The sequence below is a fragment of the Marmota flaviventris genome, chromosome 8 (genome assembly GCF_047511675.1).
Source record: "Marmota flaviventris isolate mMarFla1 chromosome 8, mMarFla1.hap1, whole genome shotgun sequence".
In the NCBI taxonomy this organism is placed as follows: Eukaryota; Metazoa; Chordata; class Mammalia; order Rodentia; family Sciuridae; genus Marmota; species Marmota flaviventris.
Window position 1 is genome coordinate 46,740,483 of NC_092505.1, and position 20,452 is coordinate 46,760,934.

The window sequence follows — 20,452 nt, forward strand, 5'->3', positions numbered from 1 at the left end:
GAAAATTGATGATTTATTATAGGACAATGTTAGAGAAATACACAGCTATTTTAAATATTTTTTCCCTGAGAAACAAAAATAATATATTTTTCAAATTTAAATGTCAATCAAAGAGACTTCAACTCATGGAATGGATAAAAACCCTTAGGATTTGGGATGATCAGCTATCAATAAGGAGATTCAAAACAAAAGAGTGGTGTAAACTAATGTTTCTCCATCTTTAGTATGGATAAGGATTGCCTGAAGATCTTTAAAATGAAGGTTCTTGTCAGTAGGTTTGAAGGTCTGTAGTTCCTGTAGCCACTCTAAAATGCTGATGATCTTGATGGGTCCTGGGCCACACTTTGAGTGAAAGAAATATTTAAAAAAAAACTTATTTCTCATTTAAAATCTAGAAATAGAAAATTTAGGGCTGGTAAGTTACCTTCATAAGTTATTCAAGGTCCCATCTTCTTTCACTTTCAGATTTCATCATCTTAAGGGTATGTTGGTCATTCTTATGGTCCATGACTTAGCTTCTGGCCATCATACCAGGTGCTAAGTAGCAAAATGGAAGTAAGAGGGTGGTAGAAGGAGCACAGGAACTGTAGGAACATGTCGGTATCTTTCAAGTAAGTTTCCTGGAATCTACCTCCATGATGATTTTAATTATTCCATTGACCAGAACTTAGTCCCTTGACCACATCCAGGTGAGAGGCCAATTGGAGAATGACATCTCTGTTCTGAATGACTGTGTGCTCAACTGAAAAATTCCCAACTCCAGAAGAAGGACGTGGGTAGGGTGGGAGTATGGTAAATGTGATGTGTCCAGCAGTTTTTACCACAGACTGGAGATCTGCCACAGAAAAATGATTTACCAAAGGTTACATAGAATATTCAATTCACAGATTAATTGTAACTAGCATTAGTCAGCTTTTTGTTACTATGACCAAAAGACCTGAGAGTGACAACTTAGAGGAAGAAAAGTTTACTTTGATTCATGGCTTTAGAGGTTCTGTTGATGTTCCACTAATTCCATAGCTCTTGGTCTGAGGTAAGGCAGAATGCCATGGCAGAGGAAAAAAGCTCAGTTTACGACAGCCAGAGAGAGAGAGGGGTGACAAGTATAAAATATAAACCCCAAAGACACAATTTCAGTGATGTACTTCCTTTAGCCACACCCTGACTACTGTTATCACCCAGTGAATCCATCCAAGTGGATTAATGTACAGATTAGGTCATAGCTCTCATAATCTAATCATTCCACCTCTGAATATTCTTGTATTAACTCAGACATGAATTTTGGGGGGATACTTTGTAGTCAAACCATAACAACATGCATAAAAATTCTCATCTTTGTAGGACATTATATTGTAGGGTGTTATGGTTGGAGGTGTCCCTCCAAAAGCTCATGTGATAGGCAATATAGAGATTTTCAGAGATTAAATGATTAGATGATGAGAGCTTTAACCCAATCAGTGGCTTGATCCATTTGATGGATTGATAATTTGAAAGACTGGCTGATAACTGTAGCAGATAGGGCGTGGCTGAAGGAAGTATGTTACTAGGCCCATGACCTTGGGGAATATATCTTATACTCCTGGTTCCTTGTTCTCTCTACTTCCTGGCTGCCATGAACTAAGGAGCTTTCCTCTGCCAGGTCCTTCCACCATCATGTTTTGCTTTCTCCTAGGTCCAGAGCAGTGGGCCTATGAAGCCTGAGCCCAATAAACTTTTTTTCCTCTAAGATGATTTTGTTATGTTTTTAGTCACAGCAACAAAAAGCTGACTAGCACATAAGGTCACTCACTTTGTATAACTGTTTTGTATCGTTATGAGTTTCCTTTTTTAGATATGAAAACCGAGGTTCAAATGGATGAGGGACTTCATTGGTCATGATGCCTACTCTGACTTCCCTCCTAATACTGTATACCCTGCCTCTCCTCCATTCCAGATCCTTCTTCCTGGGTTCTGTGTTTGTCTTTGCTCCATTGACTTATCATCTTCCAATATACTATCATATGTACCTTTTTTTATTTAGCATGTTAATTATGTATGTCAATTTCCCAGTGTTAGAAGGTGAGCTCCATGAGAACTTTTTTTCCCCACAAGCTTCTGCTTTAGTACTGGGCACATGGTAGGATGATTAGTACATAATTTTTACATGAATGAGTCAAGCCAATAGGTATCAGAGCCTGCCTGATAATATAATAATATCTTTATCCTCAACTCTAACATTCCATACTCTATACCATATGCCCCCTCTATCAAGGCTTCTGCTGATGTTTTACTGGAATTCCTCTCTGAATCAGAAACTCATTTTCACACTTAACTTTATTTTATTTTTTGTCCTTCTTACTCCCTGTGGCTAGCCAACTAAACAGTTTGATTGTACCTGGGATTCTCTTGCGATCACAGTCCTAGGTCAACATTTTCTGAAGAGTCATATATACCACTAGGAAAAAACAAACAAACAAACAAAAAAAAACAACAACATCAGAATGGATATAAAACCAGCCCTTCTGTTTGACTTAGTCTCTGCTTTCAGCTTAGATTCAATGACTAAAACCTGCTGATGGAAGGATTTTTAAAGTGATTGGGTCATTGACATTGGGTTCCAGTTTGGAATATAAGAAGTGACTGGTAGTAACCTCAACCTAGTCTCAGGACTACCACCTCCATCCTCCGCCTTGTTTATAATCATCTATTATGGTATAGTATGGTATGGTACAATATTATATAACATAACAAAACATATTTTCATGCTTTTGTTTGGAAGTAATCACTTAGTTCATTTTCCTTAATTAATAGTGTGTATGCCATCATTTTTAAAAGATTGTTGACTTTTCCATGAGCTAGACTCAAATTTATCATGCAGATTCAGCTAACATATTGCTGTAGTTTGGATCTGAATGTTTCCTAAAATCTCATATGTTGAAGACTTAGTCTGTATTCCATGACACTATTTGGAGGTAGTGAAATCTTTAAGAGGTGGGGCCTGGTAAGAGGAAGTTGGGTCACGGGGAGGGGGGGGATGGGAAGGGGACACTGGGACCCTAGTCTCTTCCTCTTTTTCTCTCTTTGCTTTCTGGCCACCATGAGGTAAAAAAGCCTCCTCTATCTCATACTATGTTGTCACAGGCTAAAAGCAACAGGGTCAAGTAACCATGAGCTAAAATCCCTAAAACTAAGAGCCAAAATAAACCTTTCCTTTTTATTTAGTTATTTTTAATTTGTTCTTTTTAGTTATACATGACAGCAGAATCTATTCTGACATGTTTATACAAACATGGAATATCTCTAATTCCAATTAGGATCCCAGTCTTGAGATTCACTGTGGTATATTCATATATGTACACAGGGACGTTATGTCAGATCCATTCCACTGTCTTAAACCTTTCCTGGTTTAAGTTGATTTAACTCAAGCACTTGTTACAGCATGAGAAAACTTACTAACACACATAGGCTGAGCTCCTTTCATATCACTAGCCCCTTTAGTTCTCATATAGCACTGTAATACAAGTAGGTTGCATGAGCAGAAACAAAGTTTAAAAGGAGAAGCATTTTATTCAAGATCATATTACCTGTAAGTTGCACATGGCAAATAATTACACATGGAAAGTAACTCTACCTTGGGCCTTCCACAGTTCCAGCATTTGCTCTCTCTTTCACATACCTGAGCTTCCTCAGTCTTTGTAGTTGTGTGTCTCTACCCCAGCATTCAGCACAATGCCTTGCTCACAGGTCTCAATAAATATTTAATAAATACAAATATATGAGCAACTTTCCTGTGGGAAATAATCCTGCTTTGAATGTGTGAGCTTAGATTTGGGACAGGCATCCTAGATCTATGTTCAGGCAGCTTTTATTTGTGCTACCACTCAGGCAAAAGTAAGTCAATTAATCTCTCTGTCTCCGTTTCCTGGCATGTAATGTGGGAATGGGCATGAAAGCCGAGAGGGTGTTGTGAGATTAATTAGTTAAAATGTATACCCTGCTATATAAATGCTAATTGCTGTCAGGAGCGTGGGGTGGATTTTCCAGTGACTTGGCTTCCCGAGGCTTTGCACATTTCCATTAGTCCTCTGTGCCACCAAGTCGCAGCCTTAAGAAACCCTTTGGCTGAGAGAAATGATGACTTTGTTGTTCCCCCATGTTGAAGGGCCAATTTAGAAAGGACTTCCACTGTGGAGTAAACTGGATAAGAAGGGGCATTTTAAACAAAAAGTAATTCAGTGTGCCAGTAATTTGCTAAATTCTCTTTGCTGTTATTAGAGACAAATCTATTTGCATAACAGCCTTTCCCTGTCTTTTCTGAGGCTGGTGCCTGCAGTGAATCATATAATTAATTTGGTATTACATGACACTCCAGCCTGTTGCCATAGATTTTATTTTTATTTGTTCATTGAATAATTTAAAAAGCTCTGACAAAACACCCTTAGGTAGCTGGCGAGAAAAACTTAAAAGCTCACAGAACAAATTTCAAATGGACAAATACCCCAAAGAAAAAGCTTAATAATAATTGCATTTTTGCTAATGCTTATGAATACTAATACAAATGCTTTCACTCCCTATTGTAAAGGAGTCTTATTCTTTTTCTAGACATATACATTTGGTCCATGAAATATAACGTAAAAGAGTCACATAACAGGTATAATTATGTCTTTTCCAAAATGTACTCAATTTAATTTGATTGAAAACAAATTAAGTCAATGGAATCAACCAGAATCTTGGTGATTGATCTGTAATTAAATTTTAGTATGTAAGGACTTTTAACAAATACTGTTTTAAAAAGCGTTTATTCTTGATTTATTATGTTATGAAACGAAAATTCACCCTTATTATTCACAATATACAATATACAATACCAGTCGTTATGATGAATCTCAGTACCTTAATACAATATGGGTTTATTTTTTGCTCACATCACCGTCCCTTGAATGTGATATGGCATTCATAAGTAGCTCTGCTCAATACAGGGATACATGCTCCTTCGTTCTTGTGATGCTATCCTTTTAAAAAATATCTGCTATTATTAACAGGTGCGTTGGTGCATGCCTCTTATCTCAGCTGCTCAGGAGGCTGAAAAAGGAGGATTGCAAGTTCAAAGCCAGCCTCAGCAATGGCAAGGCACTAAGCAACTCAGTGAGACCCTGTCTCTAAATAAAATACAAAATAGGGCTGGGGATGGGGCTCCATGGTCAAGAGGCCTTGAGTTCAATCCTTGGTCCCAAAAAAAAAAAAAAGTCTACTTTTCAGGATCTCCCTATAAGGAAAAGAGAAAGCACCAAAAATCACATATCAGTGTTCATGCTGCGTGTCCTTTCTGGGCATATTCCATTAATTAGAACAAATCACATGACCCCAACCCTACTACTGGGGATATGTAGTTTTCACATGGGCCAAGGAAGAGATAACAGGCTTAATGTGCATCCAGCCAGTCTTTCCAGTCTATCCTTGGAATACCCAAAGCCTGTTTGATACCTCCTCCTACACTGTCTGCCTGACTGAGTACCTGCTTGTAGTTGGCAATTACATGCTAGTTTTTTTTTGTTTTTGTTTTCCCTATCTCCTCTTTCTTAGTCAGATCCTACTTTACAAAAGAAAAAGCTACCTTTCACTCTTCGTCTGTCTTACAGTCATTCATTGTTCAGGGCTATGGAGACCTCCAAGGACTAAGTGACACATTGTAATAGAGGGGTCAGAAAGTCTCCATTAATAAAAGCACTGTTAACCTCTAGCAGAGCTTCCTTTTTCTCTCCAGTTTATCAGTGTTCCTGTAGCAACAAATCATGGCATTAGAACTATGATATGTGGCCCAAGTTTTTCTGATGTGAATTGAGATAAATTGCACAGTGCTGTGGCCTAACGGATGATAATTTTCATTTAAAAATTGCCCGTGCCATCATTTGATTGGGGCCAACCAATTCAGAGAAGGGAGATGCCTTTGGAAACAGCATAAGGAATGTCTTTATGAAATACAGAAGGCAGGGACATCTGATTTCATCTAGACCACAAACCTAAGATGGTGAAGTTCCAGCCTGCATCTGCTGTCCAACTGTCTGTCTGTCTCTTTACTCTTTTTAATCACATACTTTATACTTAGAAATTGAAATGACTATCATACCAATACATGCCAACACATTTTTTTGGAATTAAAAACCAAAATCAAGACTTCTCCTAAGAGAAAGAAGGTGCAAATGGGATGATCTGACACTGGCAATGACTTTGCCAATTGTATTATGGGGTAGATATTTCCTTCCTCATTCCTTCTTTTTATTTCTAATTATTATTTTCAAAGAAAGTCATGCTTAGTGATTGTTTTAAGATCCATATATTAGAAGACCTGTACCCAAGTAATTGCATTCTTTCTGCTTAAATTTCCTGACTCCTACTAGCTATCCTCCTCAGAGGTAAGAACTTTTGAATATTTTATTTATTGCTTCTAACATTTCCTATCTATACTTTGATAACTAATTTGTTTATATTATTTTTCATTCACTCAACTATAAGTATTTTATTCTTACTTTTAAAAAATTACAGTAAATGGGGTCTGGGGTTGTAGCCCAGTGATAGAACACTTGCCTAGCACATGTGAGGCACTGGGTTTGATCCTAAGCACTACAAAATACATACATACATACATACATACATACATACATACAATAAAGGTATTGTATCTATATTCACCTAAAACCAATTAAAAAAAAATACAGTAAATGAGGAGTAAATACAGCTATCCCCTATTCCCTATCCATTCTTCTCTATATAATACTATTGCATATTTGCTAGAGTCAATAACCATTTAATTAATATGTCTTTATATGTTAGTGAATTATGATTATGTTATCTTTCTTATTCTCTAAAGTTATTAGTTGCATTTTTCAATATGCTTACTTAGTTTGTGTCATTTGGTAACCATTTTCATAGTTTTTGGTTACCTTTCTGTGTAATTTCTCACACCACTCATGTCGTCAGATACTCTACCAATTTCTGTATGTTTTCTCTTTATTGCTGATTCCCAGTAAATGTACTGGTTCATCACTAAGTCTTCTACACAGCTGTCATCTTGGTTATCTTCCCTGTCATTCTGAGGATCATTCCTTCTTTCTCTTGAATTCCCTGTTCTGGAACGTGTGTTTTCCTCTTTCTTACTTTATTTTCTCATTTTGGTGGCACAAATGCATCAACAGCTATCTAATCAAGAGAACACGGGAAATAAAACTACTGCGTCCTCAGGATTCTGAAAAGGTGGACCTTCACACTTCATTGTTTCATCAGCTTTAGATTCAGGATTAGAATTAATTTTCCTTCAGATGCATTGCTCCATTATTTTCTAGTTTCCAATCTTGTGTTTTCTAGCCAGCCCCCACACCCCATATCCCCCACCTCTTTTTACTTTCTGGTAGCCAAAACATTTTATTAGTGTAAGTCTGTTTTCCTCTTTGATGCTGGGGAATAATGGGTATAATAATAGATTATTTTAAATTTTAAAAAATTATGTACTTTGGGTCTAGACTTTTTATTTCTTTTTGTTATTTTATTAAGATTTTTCTTTTTTCTGTTTTTCCCTACTTTGGGGCTTATACTATTAAATTGTTGAAATTTCTGGCTGCTCTTATAACTTTTATGTTTATTTTCAATTTTTTTTTTCTCCTCTGCCTTTTAGGGAATCCTCAACTTCCAAACGAACTATCAATTTGGGTTTTACATTTATAATATTATATCACATTACATGTATATGCTATATTACCTTTATAATCATTTTTAGTTTCAACCAGCTCCTTGTTTTTCTGAATATTCCTTATTACAGCTTCTTGTTCCTCTTTCAGGAATGTAGTAGGTTCCTTTCTCTCTGAAATTAATGATAATTTAAAAAACTATTTTCTTTTTAAAAATACTCATTTAATAATTTTAGTTCACTCAAAGTTTTCTTTATTTCCCCCAAAACTACTTTTTGTAGTAGCTTTTTTTTTTTTGTTTTCTCAAGACATCTTCTTGGGTTAACTGTTTGTATTGAAGAAGCAATTAAGAAGTTGATTGGAAATTCTAAATGTTGGTGTGAAGCTTGTTAACCTTGAGCTTTTCTCTTGGATGATATGACTGTACAATCTGTTAAAAAATCTGTGATATTAAAATTGTTAGCTCTTTCTACTTAAAAGCTGGTCAGATTACCCTGCCTGAAGGGTAAAAGTTTAGTTAACCTCATCCTTGGAGCTGAGTGGGGAAAATTGTTACTAGAAGAATGAGATTGGAAAAAATGACACAACCGGTTTGATGCAGCTTGTATACAATTCTCTTTGTTTGACCATTTTCCCCATAGTCTTGGTTTTGAGGTACCTGGTTGCATCTGCCATGTTAGGATACATTATTGGCAACGATAATAAGCAAGTTATCTATGACTTAATAACAGAGATCTACTCTGTTACATCAGGGAACAAGCTGGGTGTGTCTTAGGTTTTGTGTTCATATTTGCCACAGCAGAAGAAAGGAGAAGTTGGTAAATATACCCTAGACATTAAAACACCTACTACAAGTGACACTCTTGCCATATTGGCCAAAGTCACACAGCTTCTCCTTACATCAGAGATTCAGAAAAGTACAATCTTATAATGTGCCTGGGAGGAGAACCAGAAATAGGTGAATGGCACTAATGACTTCTCACTTTGTACTGAAAGTTCCTGGGTCTTTTCACCACTTGAATTGTAGATCATTTCGTTCTCCAGCTTTTCCCTGCAGATTTATGATATGTGTTCTAAAATCTGATAAACTGGCTACAGCTTGCCCATTTTGATGTTTGTTTCTCATGTTCTTGCTGTTACCTGGTATTGGCATGAAAATTATTCTAGTTTTAATGCTGCTTCAAAAAGAAATGATATTGGATGCATTTATAAGTGTCATATTTATCAGAAAACCTATGGTTGTATGTTTTCTATAAACTGAATGAGCTAATTCTGCAACTTTGCAGTGTTAAAATAAATAATGAATGTGGTAAGGTAGACTATTTTTTTTTTCATTTAAAAATATGTACTGGTATCACAAATGTATAAAGATGTAAACGACTTTTTGATCTTCCCAGTTCTCTCTATATGTTGGATTTTAAAAGGTAATTCTAATGAAAGCATAGAAAAATAGTCATTTGTTGAGTCTTGAAAAAACAGTTTCATTTCCCGGAGATTTATTACTTAAATGTCATTTTTTTTTTTTCAAGTCAGAAAGATTCAAATTCTTTGCTTTCATTTAAAGTAAAATAACTACCATTTAGTTGTTCTACCAATTATCTAGTGCTACAAAAATGTTGCCTAACAATCACCAACTTAAATGGCAAAATTTCATTTTATTTGTTCCACATGTATTTTTGCTCATGAGACCATAGGTTGCCAGGCACAGTTTGATCCAGGCTGGGCTTCCTCTGGCATCTTTGGTCAGTTGTGGAAGGACTGGATAGCTGTGCTTCTGGAGCTGTCCAGCTGCAGCAGGGCTGCCTCAGCTCTATCCCATGTGTACTCTTATTTACTAGTCGGCTTTCCAGGGCTTGTTCTCATAATGGTGACATGATTCCAAGAGAAAGCAAAAACTTTAAAGTCCAAGGCTCAGATTGTCACACAGTGGCTTTTGCTGCATTGTGTTGGCCAATACAAGTCACAAGGGGCAGCCCAAATTCAAGGGATGGGAAAGAGACTTTCCCTGATTGAAAGACTCCCAGTTTCAAATTGCAGAGGTTGTTGATTTTGGAAGGAATTAAGGAAGGGGCCTTTAAAATATTTTTTGAATAGGCTATGTCTTTCAGAATTGTCAAATTATCATTAAAAATAATTTTGATGTTAAAATACATAATCTGGGCACATCGCTGAAGGAATTTAAAGAATTGAGTGACATTTTTTTTTCTGGCCATGAAAATTTTCCTCAATGCTTATATATTAACAATTAATTTTCAACTGATACTTAACTCCTCTCATTTAGAACCAACCCATCCAATTATGAATACCTGATTTCACTGAAATTTTATATTTGACAAATACTTATAAAACTGAAAATCTAACCTGAATTGTATATATTAAAATCATAATAAAACTCATTCCAGAAGAAACAAAGTGTTAACACTTAGAGCTTTATATATTTATTTATTCTTAGAAGAATAAGATGATGAAAAAAATGTCTGAAGACTGTCAAACATAAGAATATATTCCACTGAAGTGAAATTAGGTGTAGAGTCAGTGGAATTGATACAATTAAGGAGAAAAAGAAGTATGGAATTAATTACACTTGAAAGAAAGCATCTTTATATATTTTTAGGTTTGGCATCATTGTATGGCAATCTCTATTCCCTTGGGTGTAATTAAAGGAGTGATGTAACCATTTTATTTTAAAATGACAATCATTTTCCATATGACACTATGTATGTCTTTCCAATTATTCTACTTAGCAGGAAAACTGAAATGTATGGAAGACTATATAGTTAGAATGTATGTAAGGGATACAAGAAACAAATAAAGCTATCATAAGATAATTTGGGGGGGGGGGGCTTATAGGACTCCCATTGCCCTTGTAATCTCTTCTGTTTTTGCCCTCCACTCAGATTCCACTCATAAGAAAAGAAGTAATTATCATGTGTTTTTTTCCTGAATTGAGTGATTATTTTTCATTATAAAAAATAAATTCTGAAACACACTGTTAATTTTGTTTGACTCTCAATCTTTGAACCACTAGCACTTTTATTCCCCAGTGAGCATCCTGGAGACCTTGACTTCTTAAGGTCTGTAGTCACGCTGCTCAGTACTGTATCCTGTATGATCCCTGAATGGTTAGCCTTGGTGAAGTTGTAATTTAAGTGTAAAATAAATGGAATGTTGAAGATCTACTGCAAAAAGAATGCAAATGTAAAATGACTCATTAACTTTTTTTCGGATATCTTGGATATACTATGGCTAAAAAATACATTATTAACATTAATTTCACCTGCTTCTTTCATGAGGTGACTGGGTATCTAAAATTATATTTCTATTGGATAGTGCAGATCCAGCCCCCAAAACAGGAGATGTGGGAACACAGAGAGTTCTCTCTCTCCCACCTAGATTATCAGTTACAATTTCCTCCTAAGAAATTGCATGGTAAAGGAAGGAGACCCTCATTGTTATACAAAATTACATATAAGAGGAAGTGAGGGGAAAGGGGGGAAAAAAAACAAGAGAGAGAAATGAATTACAGTAGATGGGGTAGAGAGAGAAGATGGGAGGAGAGGGGAAGGGAGGGGAGGGGGGATAGTAGAGGACAGGAAGGGCAGCAGAATACAACAGACACTAGTATGGCAGTATGTAAAAAAATGGATGTGGAACCAATGTGAATCTGCAATATGTATACGGGGCAAAAATGGGAGTTCATAATCTGCTTGAATCAAATGTATGAAATATGGTATGTCAAGAGCTTTGTAATGTTTTGAACAACTAATAATAAAAAAAAGAATCTAAATAAATAAATTAATTAATTAATTAAAAAAAAAAAACACACACAGGAAAAAAAAAACACAAAAAAACAATTTCCTCCTAAGGACTTCCCTGTCTCCATGAAGTGAGAAAGCACATGACTTCTTCTTCAGATGATATCTCCCTCAGTCCTTGTAGGGTTTCACAAGATCAAGCTGTCAGATCAAATGTTTATCCAGAAGATATCCAAAAGACAATGAAGAAATGGAAAGAAGCAATTTCTTTCACTAGTGGTGTTTCTTATATGCATTTATTGGAGGGACCAGTGAAGGAGATACCTGGAAAAGATTAGGTATCCTAAGGAGAAAGTGTCCTCTGGAGGACTTTATTTTGAAGTGACCCATCTTCCCTTTTCTTTCCTTTTGATTATTCTAGAACGCTGCGATGACTGGGGACTTGATACCATGAGGCAAATCCAAGTATTCGAAGATGAGCCCGCTCGCATCAAGTGCCCGCTCTTTGAACACTTCTTGAAGTTTAACTACAGCACAGCCCATTCAGCTGGCCTTACTCTGATCTGGTATTGGACTAGGCAGGACCGGGACCTCGAGGAGCCCATTAACTTCCGCCTCCCTGAGAATCGCATCAGTAAGGAGAAAGACGTGCTCTGGTTCCGGCCCACCCTCCTCAACGACACGGGCAACTACACCTGCATGTTAAGGTAGCCCGACTGCTCTCTCTTCCTTTTGATTCTCAGGCTTTATTCAGATGTTGAATGCACCAAGAAGCTGGGGGAGGGAAGGGAGTATGTAGAGTTATGCTTCACTCCAGTGTCTTAGCCTAGAAGGACTGAAAGATGTGCAGGGAGAATGAGCATGCTCCAGGAATATTCTCCATGGGTGGTTTCTTTTCAGACCCCAACACATGTTGCAGTTGTTCAAAGGTGGAACTTTGTTTATTTGCCCCCTTCCCCTGGCATTGGAACACATATCCCTAACCTGGAATCATCCACTTCCCTAGAAAATTAACAAGGCTGGGAATAGAGCCCATTTGTGTCTTTTATTCTTGGCATCTTTCAAAGTGCCTGGCCTAGAATAATTCAGAGTACCTTTATAGAAGAAAGAATATTTAGGAAACATCAAATGTATGTAATACAGTGTTTAAATTTTTCTACTGAAATTCCCCTAGGAAGCAAGTGAATACCACATTCCTGAGAATCTAAGACACTATTGTTAAAAAAAAACCTACCATTATTGCAAAGTTTATCAAATCCATTTTTTCTTTAATATCTATATAGATTTTATCTTACAACATGTCTGCTTTTCTTTTATTGCAGATTAATGTTGTTTTTGTTTGGGAGTGGGCAACGCTTTAAAAAACTGAGACTCCTTCAAAGAATAATAATTTTAAGGCTTAGTTCTTTGGATACCTTTTATTCACATTCCCTTTTAACCAGGATATACTTTGTTTTCGAAATTCCCATCTAGGTCGTGACTTTCATTTTTATTTTTTCAAGCGGGGAGCATTTTTTTTCTTATAATATAATTTCTTACTATTTAATAGGCATATTGTTTTACCAGAGCAGCAGTAACAAAATACCAGAGACAGTGTCCTAACCATTAGGAATTTCTTTTCTCAGAGTTCTGAAGCTGGAAGTCTAAGATCAGAGTTGGCAGGATGGGTTTGATTCGCAGCACCTCTCTCCTTAACTTGCATATGGCCATCTTTACATTATGTCTTTGCACCAGGCTCCCTCTGTATATGTCTATGTCCTAATATCTTTCTGAAATGACACTAGTCATATGACACTTGACCCCCCCCCCTTCTGATCTCATTTTACCTTACTTATATCTTTAAAGGTCCTGTTTCCAAATAGAGTCAAATTCCGAAGTCAAATTCAATATGTGAATTTGGTGTATGAGGGAAACACAATTCAGCTCATAATAACTAGTAATCCCATATCTTTTTTCTCTCATTTTTTATGGTTCTCCGCTTTCGTAAATACAAGCTGTGCTATAATTGCTTAAAAAGGTCCTTTATTGCAGAGAAGCCTCGGAATCACTGTGTCCTAATGGTCTATGAGGCCTCTAAAGACCCTTCTGGAGCTTTTACCTGATAATGGTTTTTATTGGAGTGAATTTTAGACTGGTGGTGGGTTCCCATTATTTATGTCCCAATGCAACTTGGTAAAAGTTAATACAGATTATATTGCAAATAGCATGAGAGGAGAAGGCAGAGAATTCAGGCTGCCATTGCAGCTCTGCCACCACTTGGCTGGTGAATGTAGAAAGTTGTGTCCATATGTGGTGTCTTCATCCATGCAATGAGAGATGGCCTACTTGCTCTTCAAGCTCCTCTTCCTTTTTGATGATTGTTTATCCTTTACCATTTCCCAAGTGAACATTAGCTGATCCCTGGGATGGAGTCATCTTCTGTTTTCCATTAGACTCTGGTCTCTTCTGAATGATGTTCTATAGTATCTGTGTTACTTTTTTGCTTAGCTTCCCACTGCTTGCCTAGAGCAGTTCCCCAAACTTTCCTAACTAATAATTTTACATCATAAGAGTAGAGCTGCTTGGCCAGTAAGGCATGCATATACCTTTAGTGTTTTATCAATTAAAGATTGTCTGTTACCTGCCTGCCTATCTTCCATGTCTCCAAGGCAAAGGGATAATTGAAATTATCTGCTGGGAGCATTAAAAGGCTTCTCCCTGGGCTGGGGTTGTGGCTCAGTGATAGAGTGCTTGCCTGGCATGTGTGAGGCACCGCATACAAATAAATGAATACAATAAAGGTCCATCAATATCTAAAAAAAATAAAATAAAAATAAATAAAAAAGCTTCTCGCTACCCTGAGATCATTTCTAAACTGAGAATGGCCTTCAACCCAACCATGTGGAATCACAGGGTTAGATAACTTTAAGGCCATGAAGTTAGAATCATCTTCCTATATTTTACCTTATATTCTTGCTCTAATAATAGTCAACTTTGGGAGTTGCAAAAGTCAGTCCAACCACTGTTCATTACTTTTATTCAAATCAGAAACTGTATCTTTATATTCAATTGAAATATACCTTTTACAGCTTCTGCGAATAGAATCTTTGTTTTACAAGGTAGACCTTTTTTATTGGTAGGCACAGGTCCTCCCTTATGCCACATTCTTAGTATTGTCACAAGTTATGTTTGGGAATTCATGCCCCACCCCTTGCATTGTATTTAGTATCAATTCATGAGCCAAATGTTTACCATGCTTTGGTCCTATAGCCAGAAATAAAAAAATGTGGAAAGTGAAAGGACCCAAAATACTTATTTTTATTATTCTATATAGCCTATCTTCTTTCCCTATATGTTGTCCCAACCGGCAGGACACATCAACATGAGCAGCGAACCTAGGTGGGGAGGAATGAAGGGACAAGAGACACAAGGGATGACAGCAAGACAGGAGTTCTGATCAAGCTGCAAATTTTTATTGTTCACACAGGGGTATTTATATGCTGGGGATAGGGAAGCTCTCTAATCAGCAATTGCTGGATGTGGGTGGTAAAACTGCCAGCTGCAAGATGTCTGATGATCCTGATAACCGCAGGATGTTCCAGGGAGATAGGTAGCTGCAGGATGTCTCCCAGGGGGCTGTTTCTTGTAAATGTCAGGCTATTCTTTGAAGGAGATTTTCCTTCTAGCCCCTGACAATATGTAGATAATAATTTTTATCCATTTTATTCATTTAACAAATATTTTTCATCACTAAAAATTTAGAAACTACTAGATGTGATGGATAATAAACACCAGTGATTATGTAGAACTTATTTTACAAAGATATAGATAGATATCTATGATATAACCATTTAGTTTTATATTATGATAATTTTTAATAATTCTTTTTGTTTTAAAGAAGGTAAGAATTTATTTTGACATAATTATAAAAGCATGGAATATAATTTGCTCTAATTCAGTCCCTAGTACTTCTCCTTTCTCTCCACTCCTCCCTCCTCTTGTTGCCTTCTCCCTACTGTACCAATGTATTATGATAAATGTCACCAAGGAAATGTTCAAGGTGCTCAATGAATAGGAGACCTAAGCTAGATGCAGGGTAGATAAAGGATAAAAGAGAAGAGGAAACACCTGTGTAGACATTAGTATGTGATTTCAGTCATTCTAAGTAGATGATGTGTTTGTTTCGCCCCTCATCTTGATTGTTTTTATAGGTACCAATAAAAATTTTGAGTGGTTATACCATATTTTTTTTTACCATCTTCCTTTTGTTTGGATTTTCTCTTGATCCTAGTGTTTTATTGCTGAGATGGCACTAGATGGACATTTTTGGGTATGTGTCGTCACTATTTCCCCCTTTCCATATTTCCATCACTTGAAAAAAAGATTTCCATTCCAAATTATAATTTGCCCAAGTTGTTTTACCATTGAGCTATGCTTAAATATTGCCATTCTTGCCGTGCTTCACCAACACTGAGTATTATTAAAAAACTTTTAAGTGAAAAATTTAAACACACTCACATGGCACACACACATTTCTCACAAAAGCCCAACAGCTTACCATGGGTGTCATAATCTGCCCTGTGGTTGGGCATTTTATATCCCTAATCCTTTCTCCTTTTTAAAAAGTCTAATATCAATAATGTTCAGGGTCATGTGTAAATATTTTAGAGCATTATCATTAGATAACTGTGTTGATATTTTTATTCTGTGATACCAATTGACATAAGACATGCCTCCATAAGCCATTCAGTTTTTACAGGAAGTTAACACATAAATGAAGTCTCTACTTGGTTCACTTTAATGTGGTTGCTATATTAAGTGAAATGCAAATGAGACTACCTATTTATTGCATATTTCTTTTTTCAGGAACACTACATATTGCAGTAAAGTTGCATTTCCTCTGGAAGTTGTTCAAAAAGACAGCTGTTTCAATTCCCCCATGAAACTCCCAGTGCATAAACTGTATATAGAATATGGTATTCAGAACATCACTTGTCCGAATGTGGATGGATATTTTCCTTCCAGAGTCAAACCCACTGTCACATGGTATATGGTAAGCAAATTAGAGAACATTTTATTTTTTTTCTTAAATGTCAGTACTTATTTGCTGAGTTAAATGTAGGAGCTGAGATTTCTCTTCTCAGATTTTATGATTTCTGCTTTAAAAACTTTGCACAAAACTTGCCACTTCCTCGTTTTATACTGCTTCAAAGAAAAAGGTAATGGTTGATTTGCCTCAGCCCACTGTTTCTTAATTTACATCGCCTGGAATACCAGAACTAACTTGTTTCTGTTCACTTCCTGTTGAACACATTTTGAGAAATGTCTCCTTTTACTCACTGCCTAGTGAGGCCAGAAACTGCTGAGTCATCTGGTGAACTTCAATTCCTTGGTTTGTCAGGACTGTAATTTGGTATTTATGTGTGTCATTCTGATTTGCCCTCCTTTGTGGGCACCATCTTTCTGTGGTTTCTTCCACATCTGAGGGATCTGGGAAGTATTTAATCAAAAAATGAAAGTGTTTGAAGGAAACACTTATGGTAGCAGGAAAGCTAACTTAAATCTCAAGTGCCCACTTACATCAAAGCCAAAAACTCAAGGTCTGCAAAACTTGGTGACAAATTATCCATGAGAACTCCTTTCAGTAATTGAGTGAGAGAAGCTACCAACACCTTTGAGACTCTTATGGGAAGGCAGGGAGGGCAGCAGAAGAAAGTGACATGTTGTCTGGCCCACCTGAGAGCAGGAGGCCCCAAAAGAACCACAAGTGCTCCTGGGAAAGTGCAGTAGGCCAACTCAGGAGCAGCAGCTGAAATTAGGAGAGGATTTACTGGGAAAAGACAGGTGCAAATAGTAAGAAGCTCTGATGGGGTTGGAGCCATTCTAGTGCCTTATAACTCTAAAAAGTTAACAGATACACAGAAGAGAAGCAGCTACGTAAGGCCCTAAGTTTGATCCTCATCATTCAGGAAAAGGAGAACATGAATTAGATTAGGACAATGTAGAGGAAGGAAAAAGAAAGGACTTGCAAATAAGGGAGAAAGGGAATAGTCAGGACATCCCATGGCAGAGCCACCATAGATTTGGAGAGGAATCTTTGTGAAGTTAGAAAATCCTGCCATATTCTAAAGTCCAGAAAAAAAATAATTTGACATAAAAAATGATCAACAACAGCAAAAACAAGCAAGCAAGCAAGCAAGCAAACAAAAACCCAAGGTAAAAATCCTATTCAGGGCTATAAGAAAAAGTAGACAGAATAACATCTATGCAGAAAAAGAAGGTACGTCAGAAGTGTGTATTATTACCTACTTCAAAATGAGCTAGAAGACATTAAGAGAAATCACAACAAAATTGAAAGAATAACATAAATAAATAGAATTAGAAAAGTCCAGAAATGACATAACTCACTGAAAACTTACAATGAAGAAAATATTGTTTCAGAAATGCAGGTAAACTAAGGAGAGAGAGAGAGAGAGAGAGAGAGAGAGAGAGAGAGAGAGAGAGAGAGAGAGAGAGAGAGAGAGAATGCACCTATATAAGTATGTTCCATTCTATTGAACTGATAGAATACTCTATTCCCCAAACCTCCTTTATCCTCCTACCCCAGCAGAAGTGTGCACACATGGTCACACACACAAACACACCATACATAATGCCTGATGATTGGTAGGAAGTAAAAAGGAGAAAACTTTTTAAAGTAAAAAATAAATAATGAATAAAATAAAAAGGTTAAAGTAGCTATACAAATATCAGATAAAGTAGACTCTAAGACAATGAGGATTACCAAAGATAAAGAGGATATTCTGCAATAGTAAAAAGGTCACTTCGTTGGAGGCATAAAAATAGTAACAGTAAATGTGCCTTTTAAAAATGCTTTAAAATACATGAATCAAGAGTTGACAGAATTCAAGAGAGAAATAGACAATTCCACAATCATAGCTGAAAAAACTTAAATTCCCTTAAGTGTTAATGAAACAACTTAGGAATTAACTTAAAGAAAGTGTTAACTATTAGCCAAAGGTGTGCAATTTAAACTTCAATAAATATAGTACTTGCAATGGTTTTAATTCAATGAAGTAAGTTCTAATTCATAAGTTTATAATGATATTTGTAAAAATTTTCATTACTTGCATTTGAATACTGACAGGAAATCAGTTTATTGTCTGGAAACCTAGTAAACAAAGAGAAATAATTTAATATTCATTCTGATTTTCTTGGAAGAAATATACCATTTGTAATGAAATGGTGCAGAAAAGTATGTTTTATATAAGCATCCCTACTAATAAATGAAGGATAAATCATAGATTTGAAACACCACTTTGCAAGTCCCAGTTGGTTAATAAATCTAAGCATTAAGCATCAATGATTGTTAATGTCACAAAATGATAAACCACTAGATATTTTTCTTCTAATAGAAGAACGCAGTGTTAGCTATAATCTTGTCAAATGTATTGATCAAGTCTTTAGATACTGCTGATATTTTGCCAGAAATCTAAAGAATATAAGAATATATTGAGGAACCCTATGAGTTTGCATTTGGCAAAATCCAGACTGTGTGAAACTCTACAGGCCAAATATGCTGGGTGATTCAACATGTAAGAAAAGGAAAGGCGTGGAGGAGGAATGTCTTAAGAAACATGACATTAAAAGAAGCATATAAGACATTTAAAAAGTGGATGATACTATAACATCTAAGGATGTACACATAGGTGATAAAAATGATCAATGAAAACAAAGAAGTGATTTTACTATGAAAGTATAGATAGTCACTACTTCTGTGGACAGAGAAATAAAGAAAGTGTGATTGACATGGGACACATGGAAGGCCTTCAAGGGTGATTGGCAAAGTGCTATTCCTGGACCTGACTGGTGCTTACCAAGATGTTTGCTTCAAAGTAATTCATTAACTCATACATATGTTTAGCATGGATTTTTTTGTATATGGTTTATTGTATATGTTTTATTGTATAATAAAGTGATTAAGAGTAAAGGAGAACTTGAGAAAAGGAAGGAGGGTGAAAGGAGAAGAAGAGGAAGGGAGAGAAAGGGAAGGGTAAGGAGAGGGAGAGGCAGATTGATTTAAGAGCTTCACCAACTCTGCAAAGTCCTTAGCTGAACTCTGTTCATTCAAATGAACTGTACAACAAATTGTGAGAAAATCCGACAATTCTGAACTCATAATACTGATGATATCAGTGAATTATTATTTTTTTTAAGCTTGATAATGGGACAGTAGTTATACTTGCTGAGAGAGTCTTATGATTTAGCAATATAAGCAGAAATATTTGCAAATAAAATTTTATGATCTCTGTGATTTGTCTCAAAATAATTTTGGGGTAGTGAGTGGGTATAGATTAAATAGAACATAGACTGATACTTGTTAGGGTTAGTAAGGATATAAAGGCTCATTTCATGTTTTCTTTGTAATTGTAATTCTCCATAGTATGAGACAATTAAAATTGCATAGATAATTAAAATAATAATATTAACAATTTTATATGAATAAGTGTAATATGTATTCCAGTTTAAATGTGTTGATCTATTTACTCTGCAGTCAAGGTCTTTAACCTTGTGTGCTTTTTCAGTTTTCTTCCCATACAAATGCACTCATTTTCTCCTCTCCTTTTTCCTCATGCAGTGCCCCTGCCTAGAATTTTCTTCTTTTAAAACAGATTAAATTCTACTTGCTACATGAATTGTTCCTTGCTTTCTCCATCTGGAAATCACTTTTTCCATATACACTCGGAGCTATTTATTTATATCTGTTTTCACTGCATTTATTTTTCTGTAGTCATTAATTCCTGTATCCATTCCACATCCACTATCTGAAGATCAGTTGTGTTCACTGTAATGTGCCAGCAGTCTGGGGGAAAAGAGACAGATGTCCAGCTCTGAAATCTCAAAGGAGTGCACAATTTAACCGGATGAGTTCATAAGAATAATTTCTGTCCTTATCAAAAGTAGAACTTAAATTTCACAGCCATGATCAAGAGGAATTGCTGGTGGTTTTAAGAAGAGGAAGAGCATGTGTTCTGTTTGTTTATGGAAGAGGAAGAG

General features: G+C 36.1%; 1 protein-coding gene across 2 annotated transcripts in view; it reads left to right on the plus strand.

Annotated features, from left to right (window-relative positions):
* Positions 1-20,452, plus strand: part of Il1rap (interleukin 1 receptor accessory protein) — a 132,973-nt gene that overhangs the window by 69,054 nt on the left and 43,467 nt on the right. For both annotated transcript variants that reach the window (XM_071615194.1, XM_071615195.1), the window contains exons 3-4: positions 11,838-12,123; positions 16,262-16,448. In XM_071615194.1, the coding sequence (XP_071471295.1) occupies positions 11,838-12,123; positions 16,262-16,448 (473 nt within the window). The remainder of the gene's footprint in view (positions 1-11,837; positions 12,124-16,261; positions 16,449-20,452) is intronic.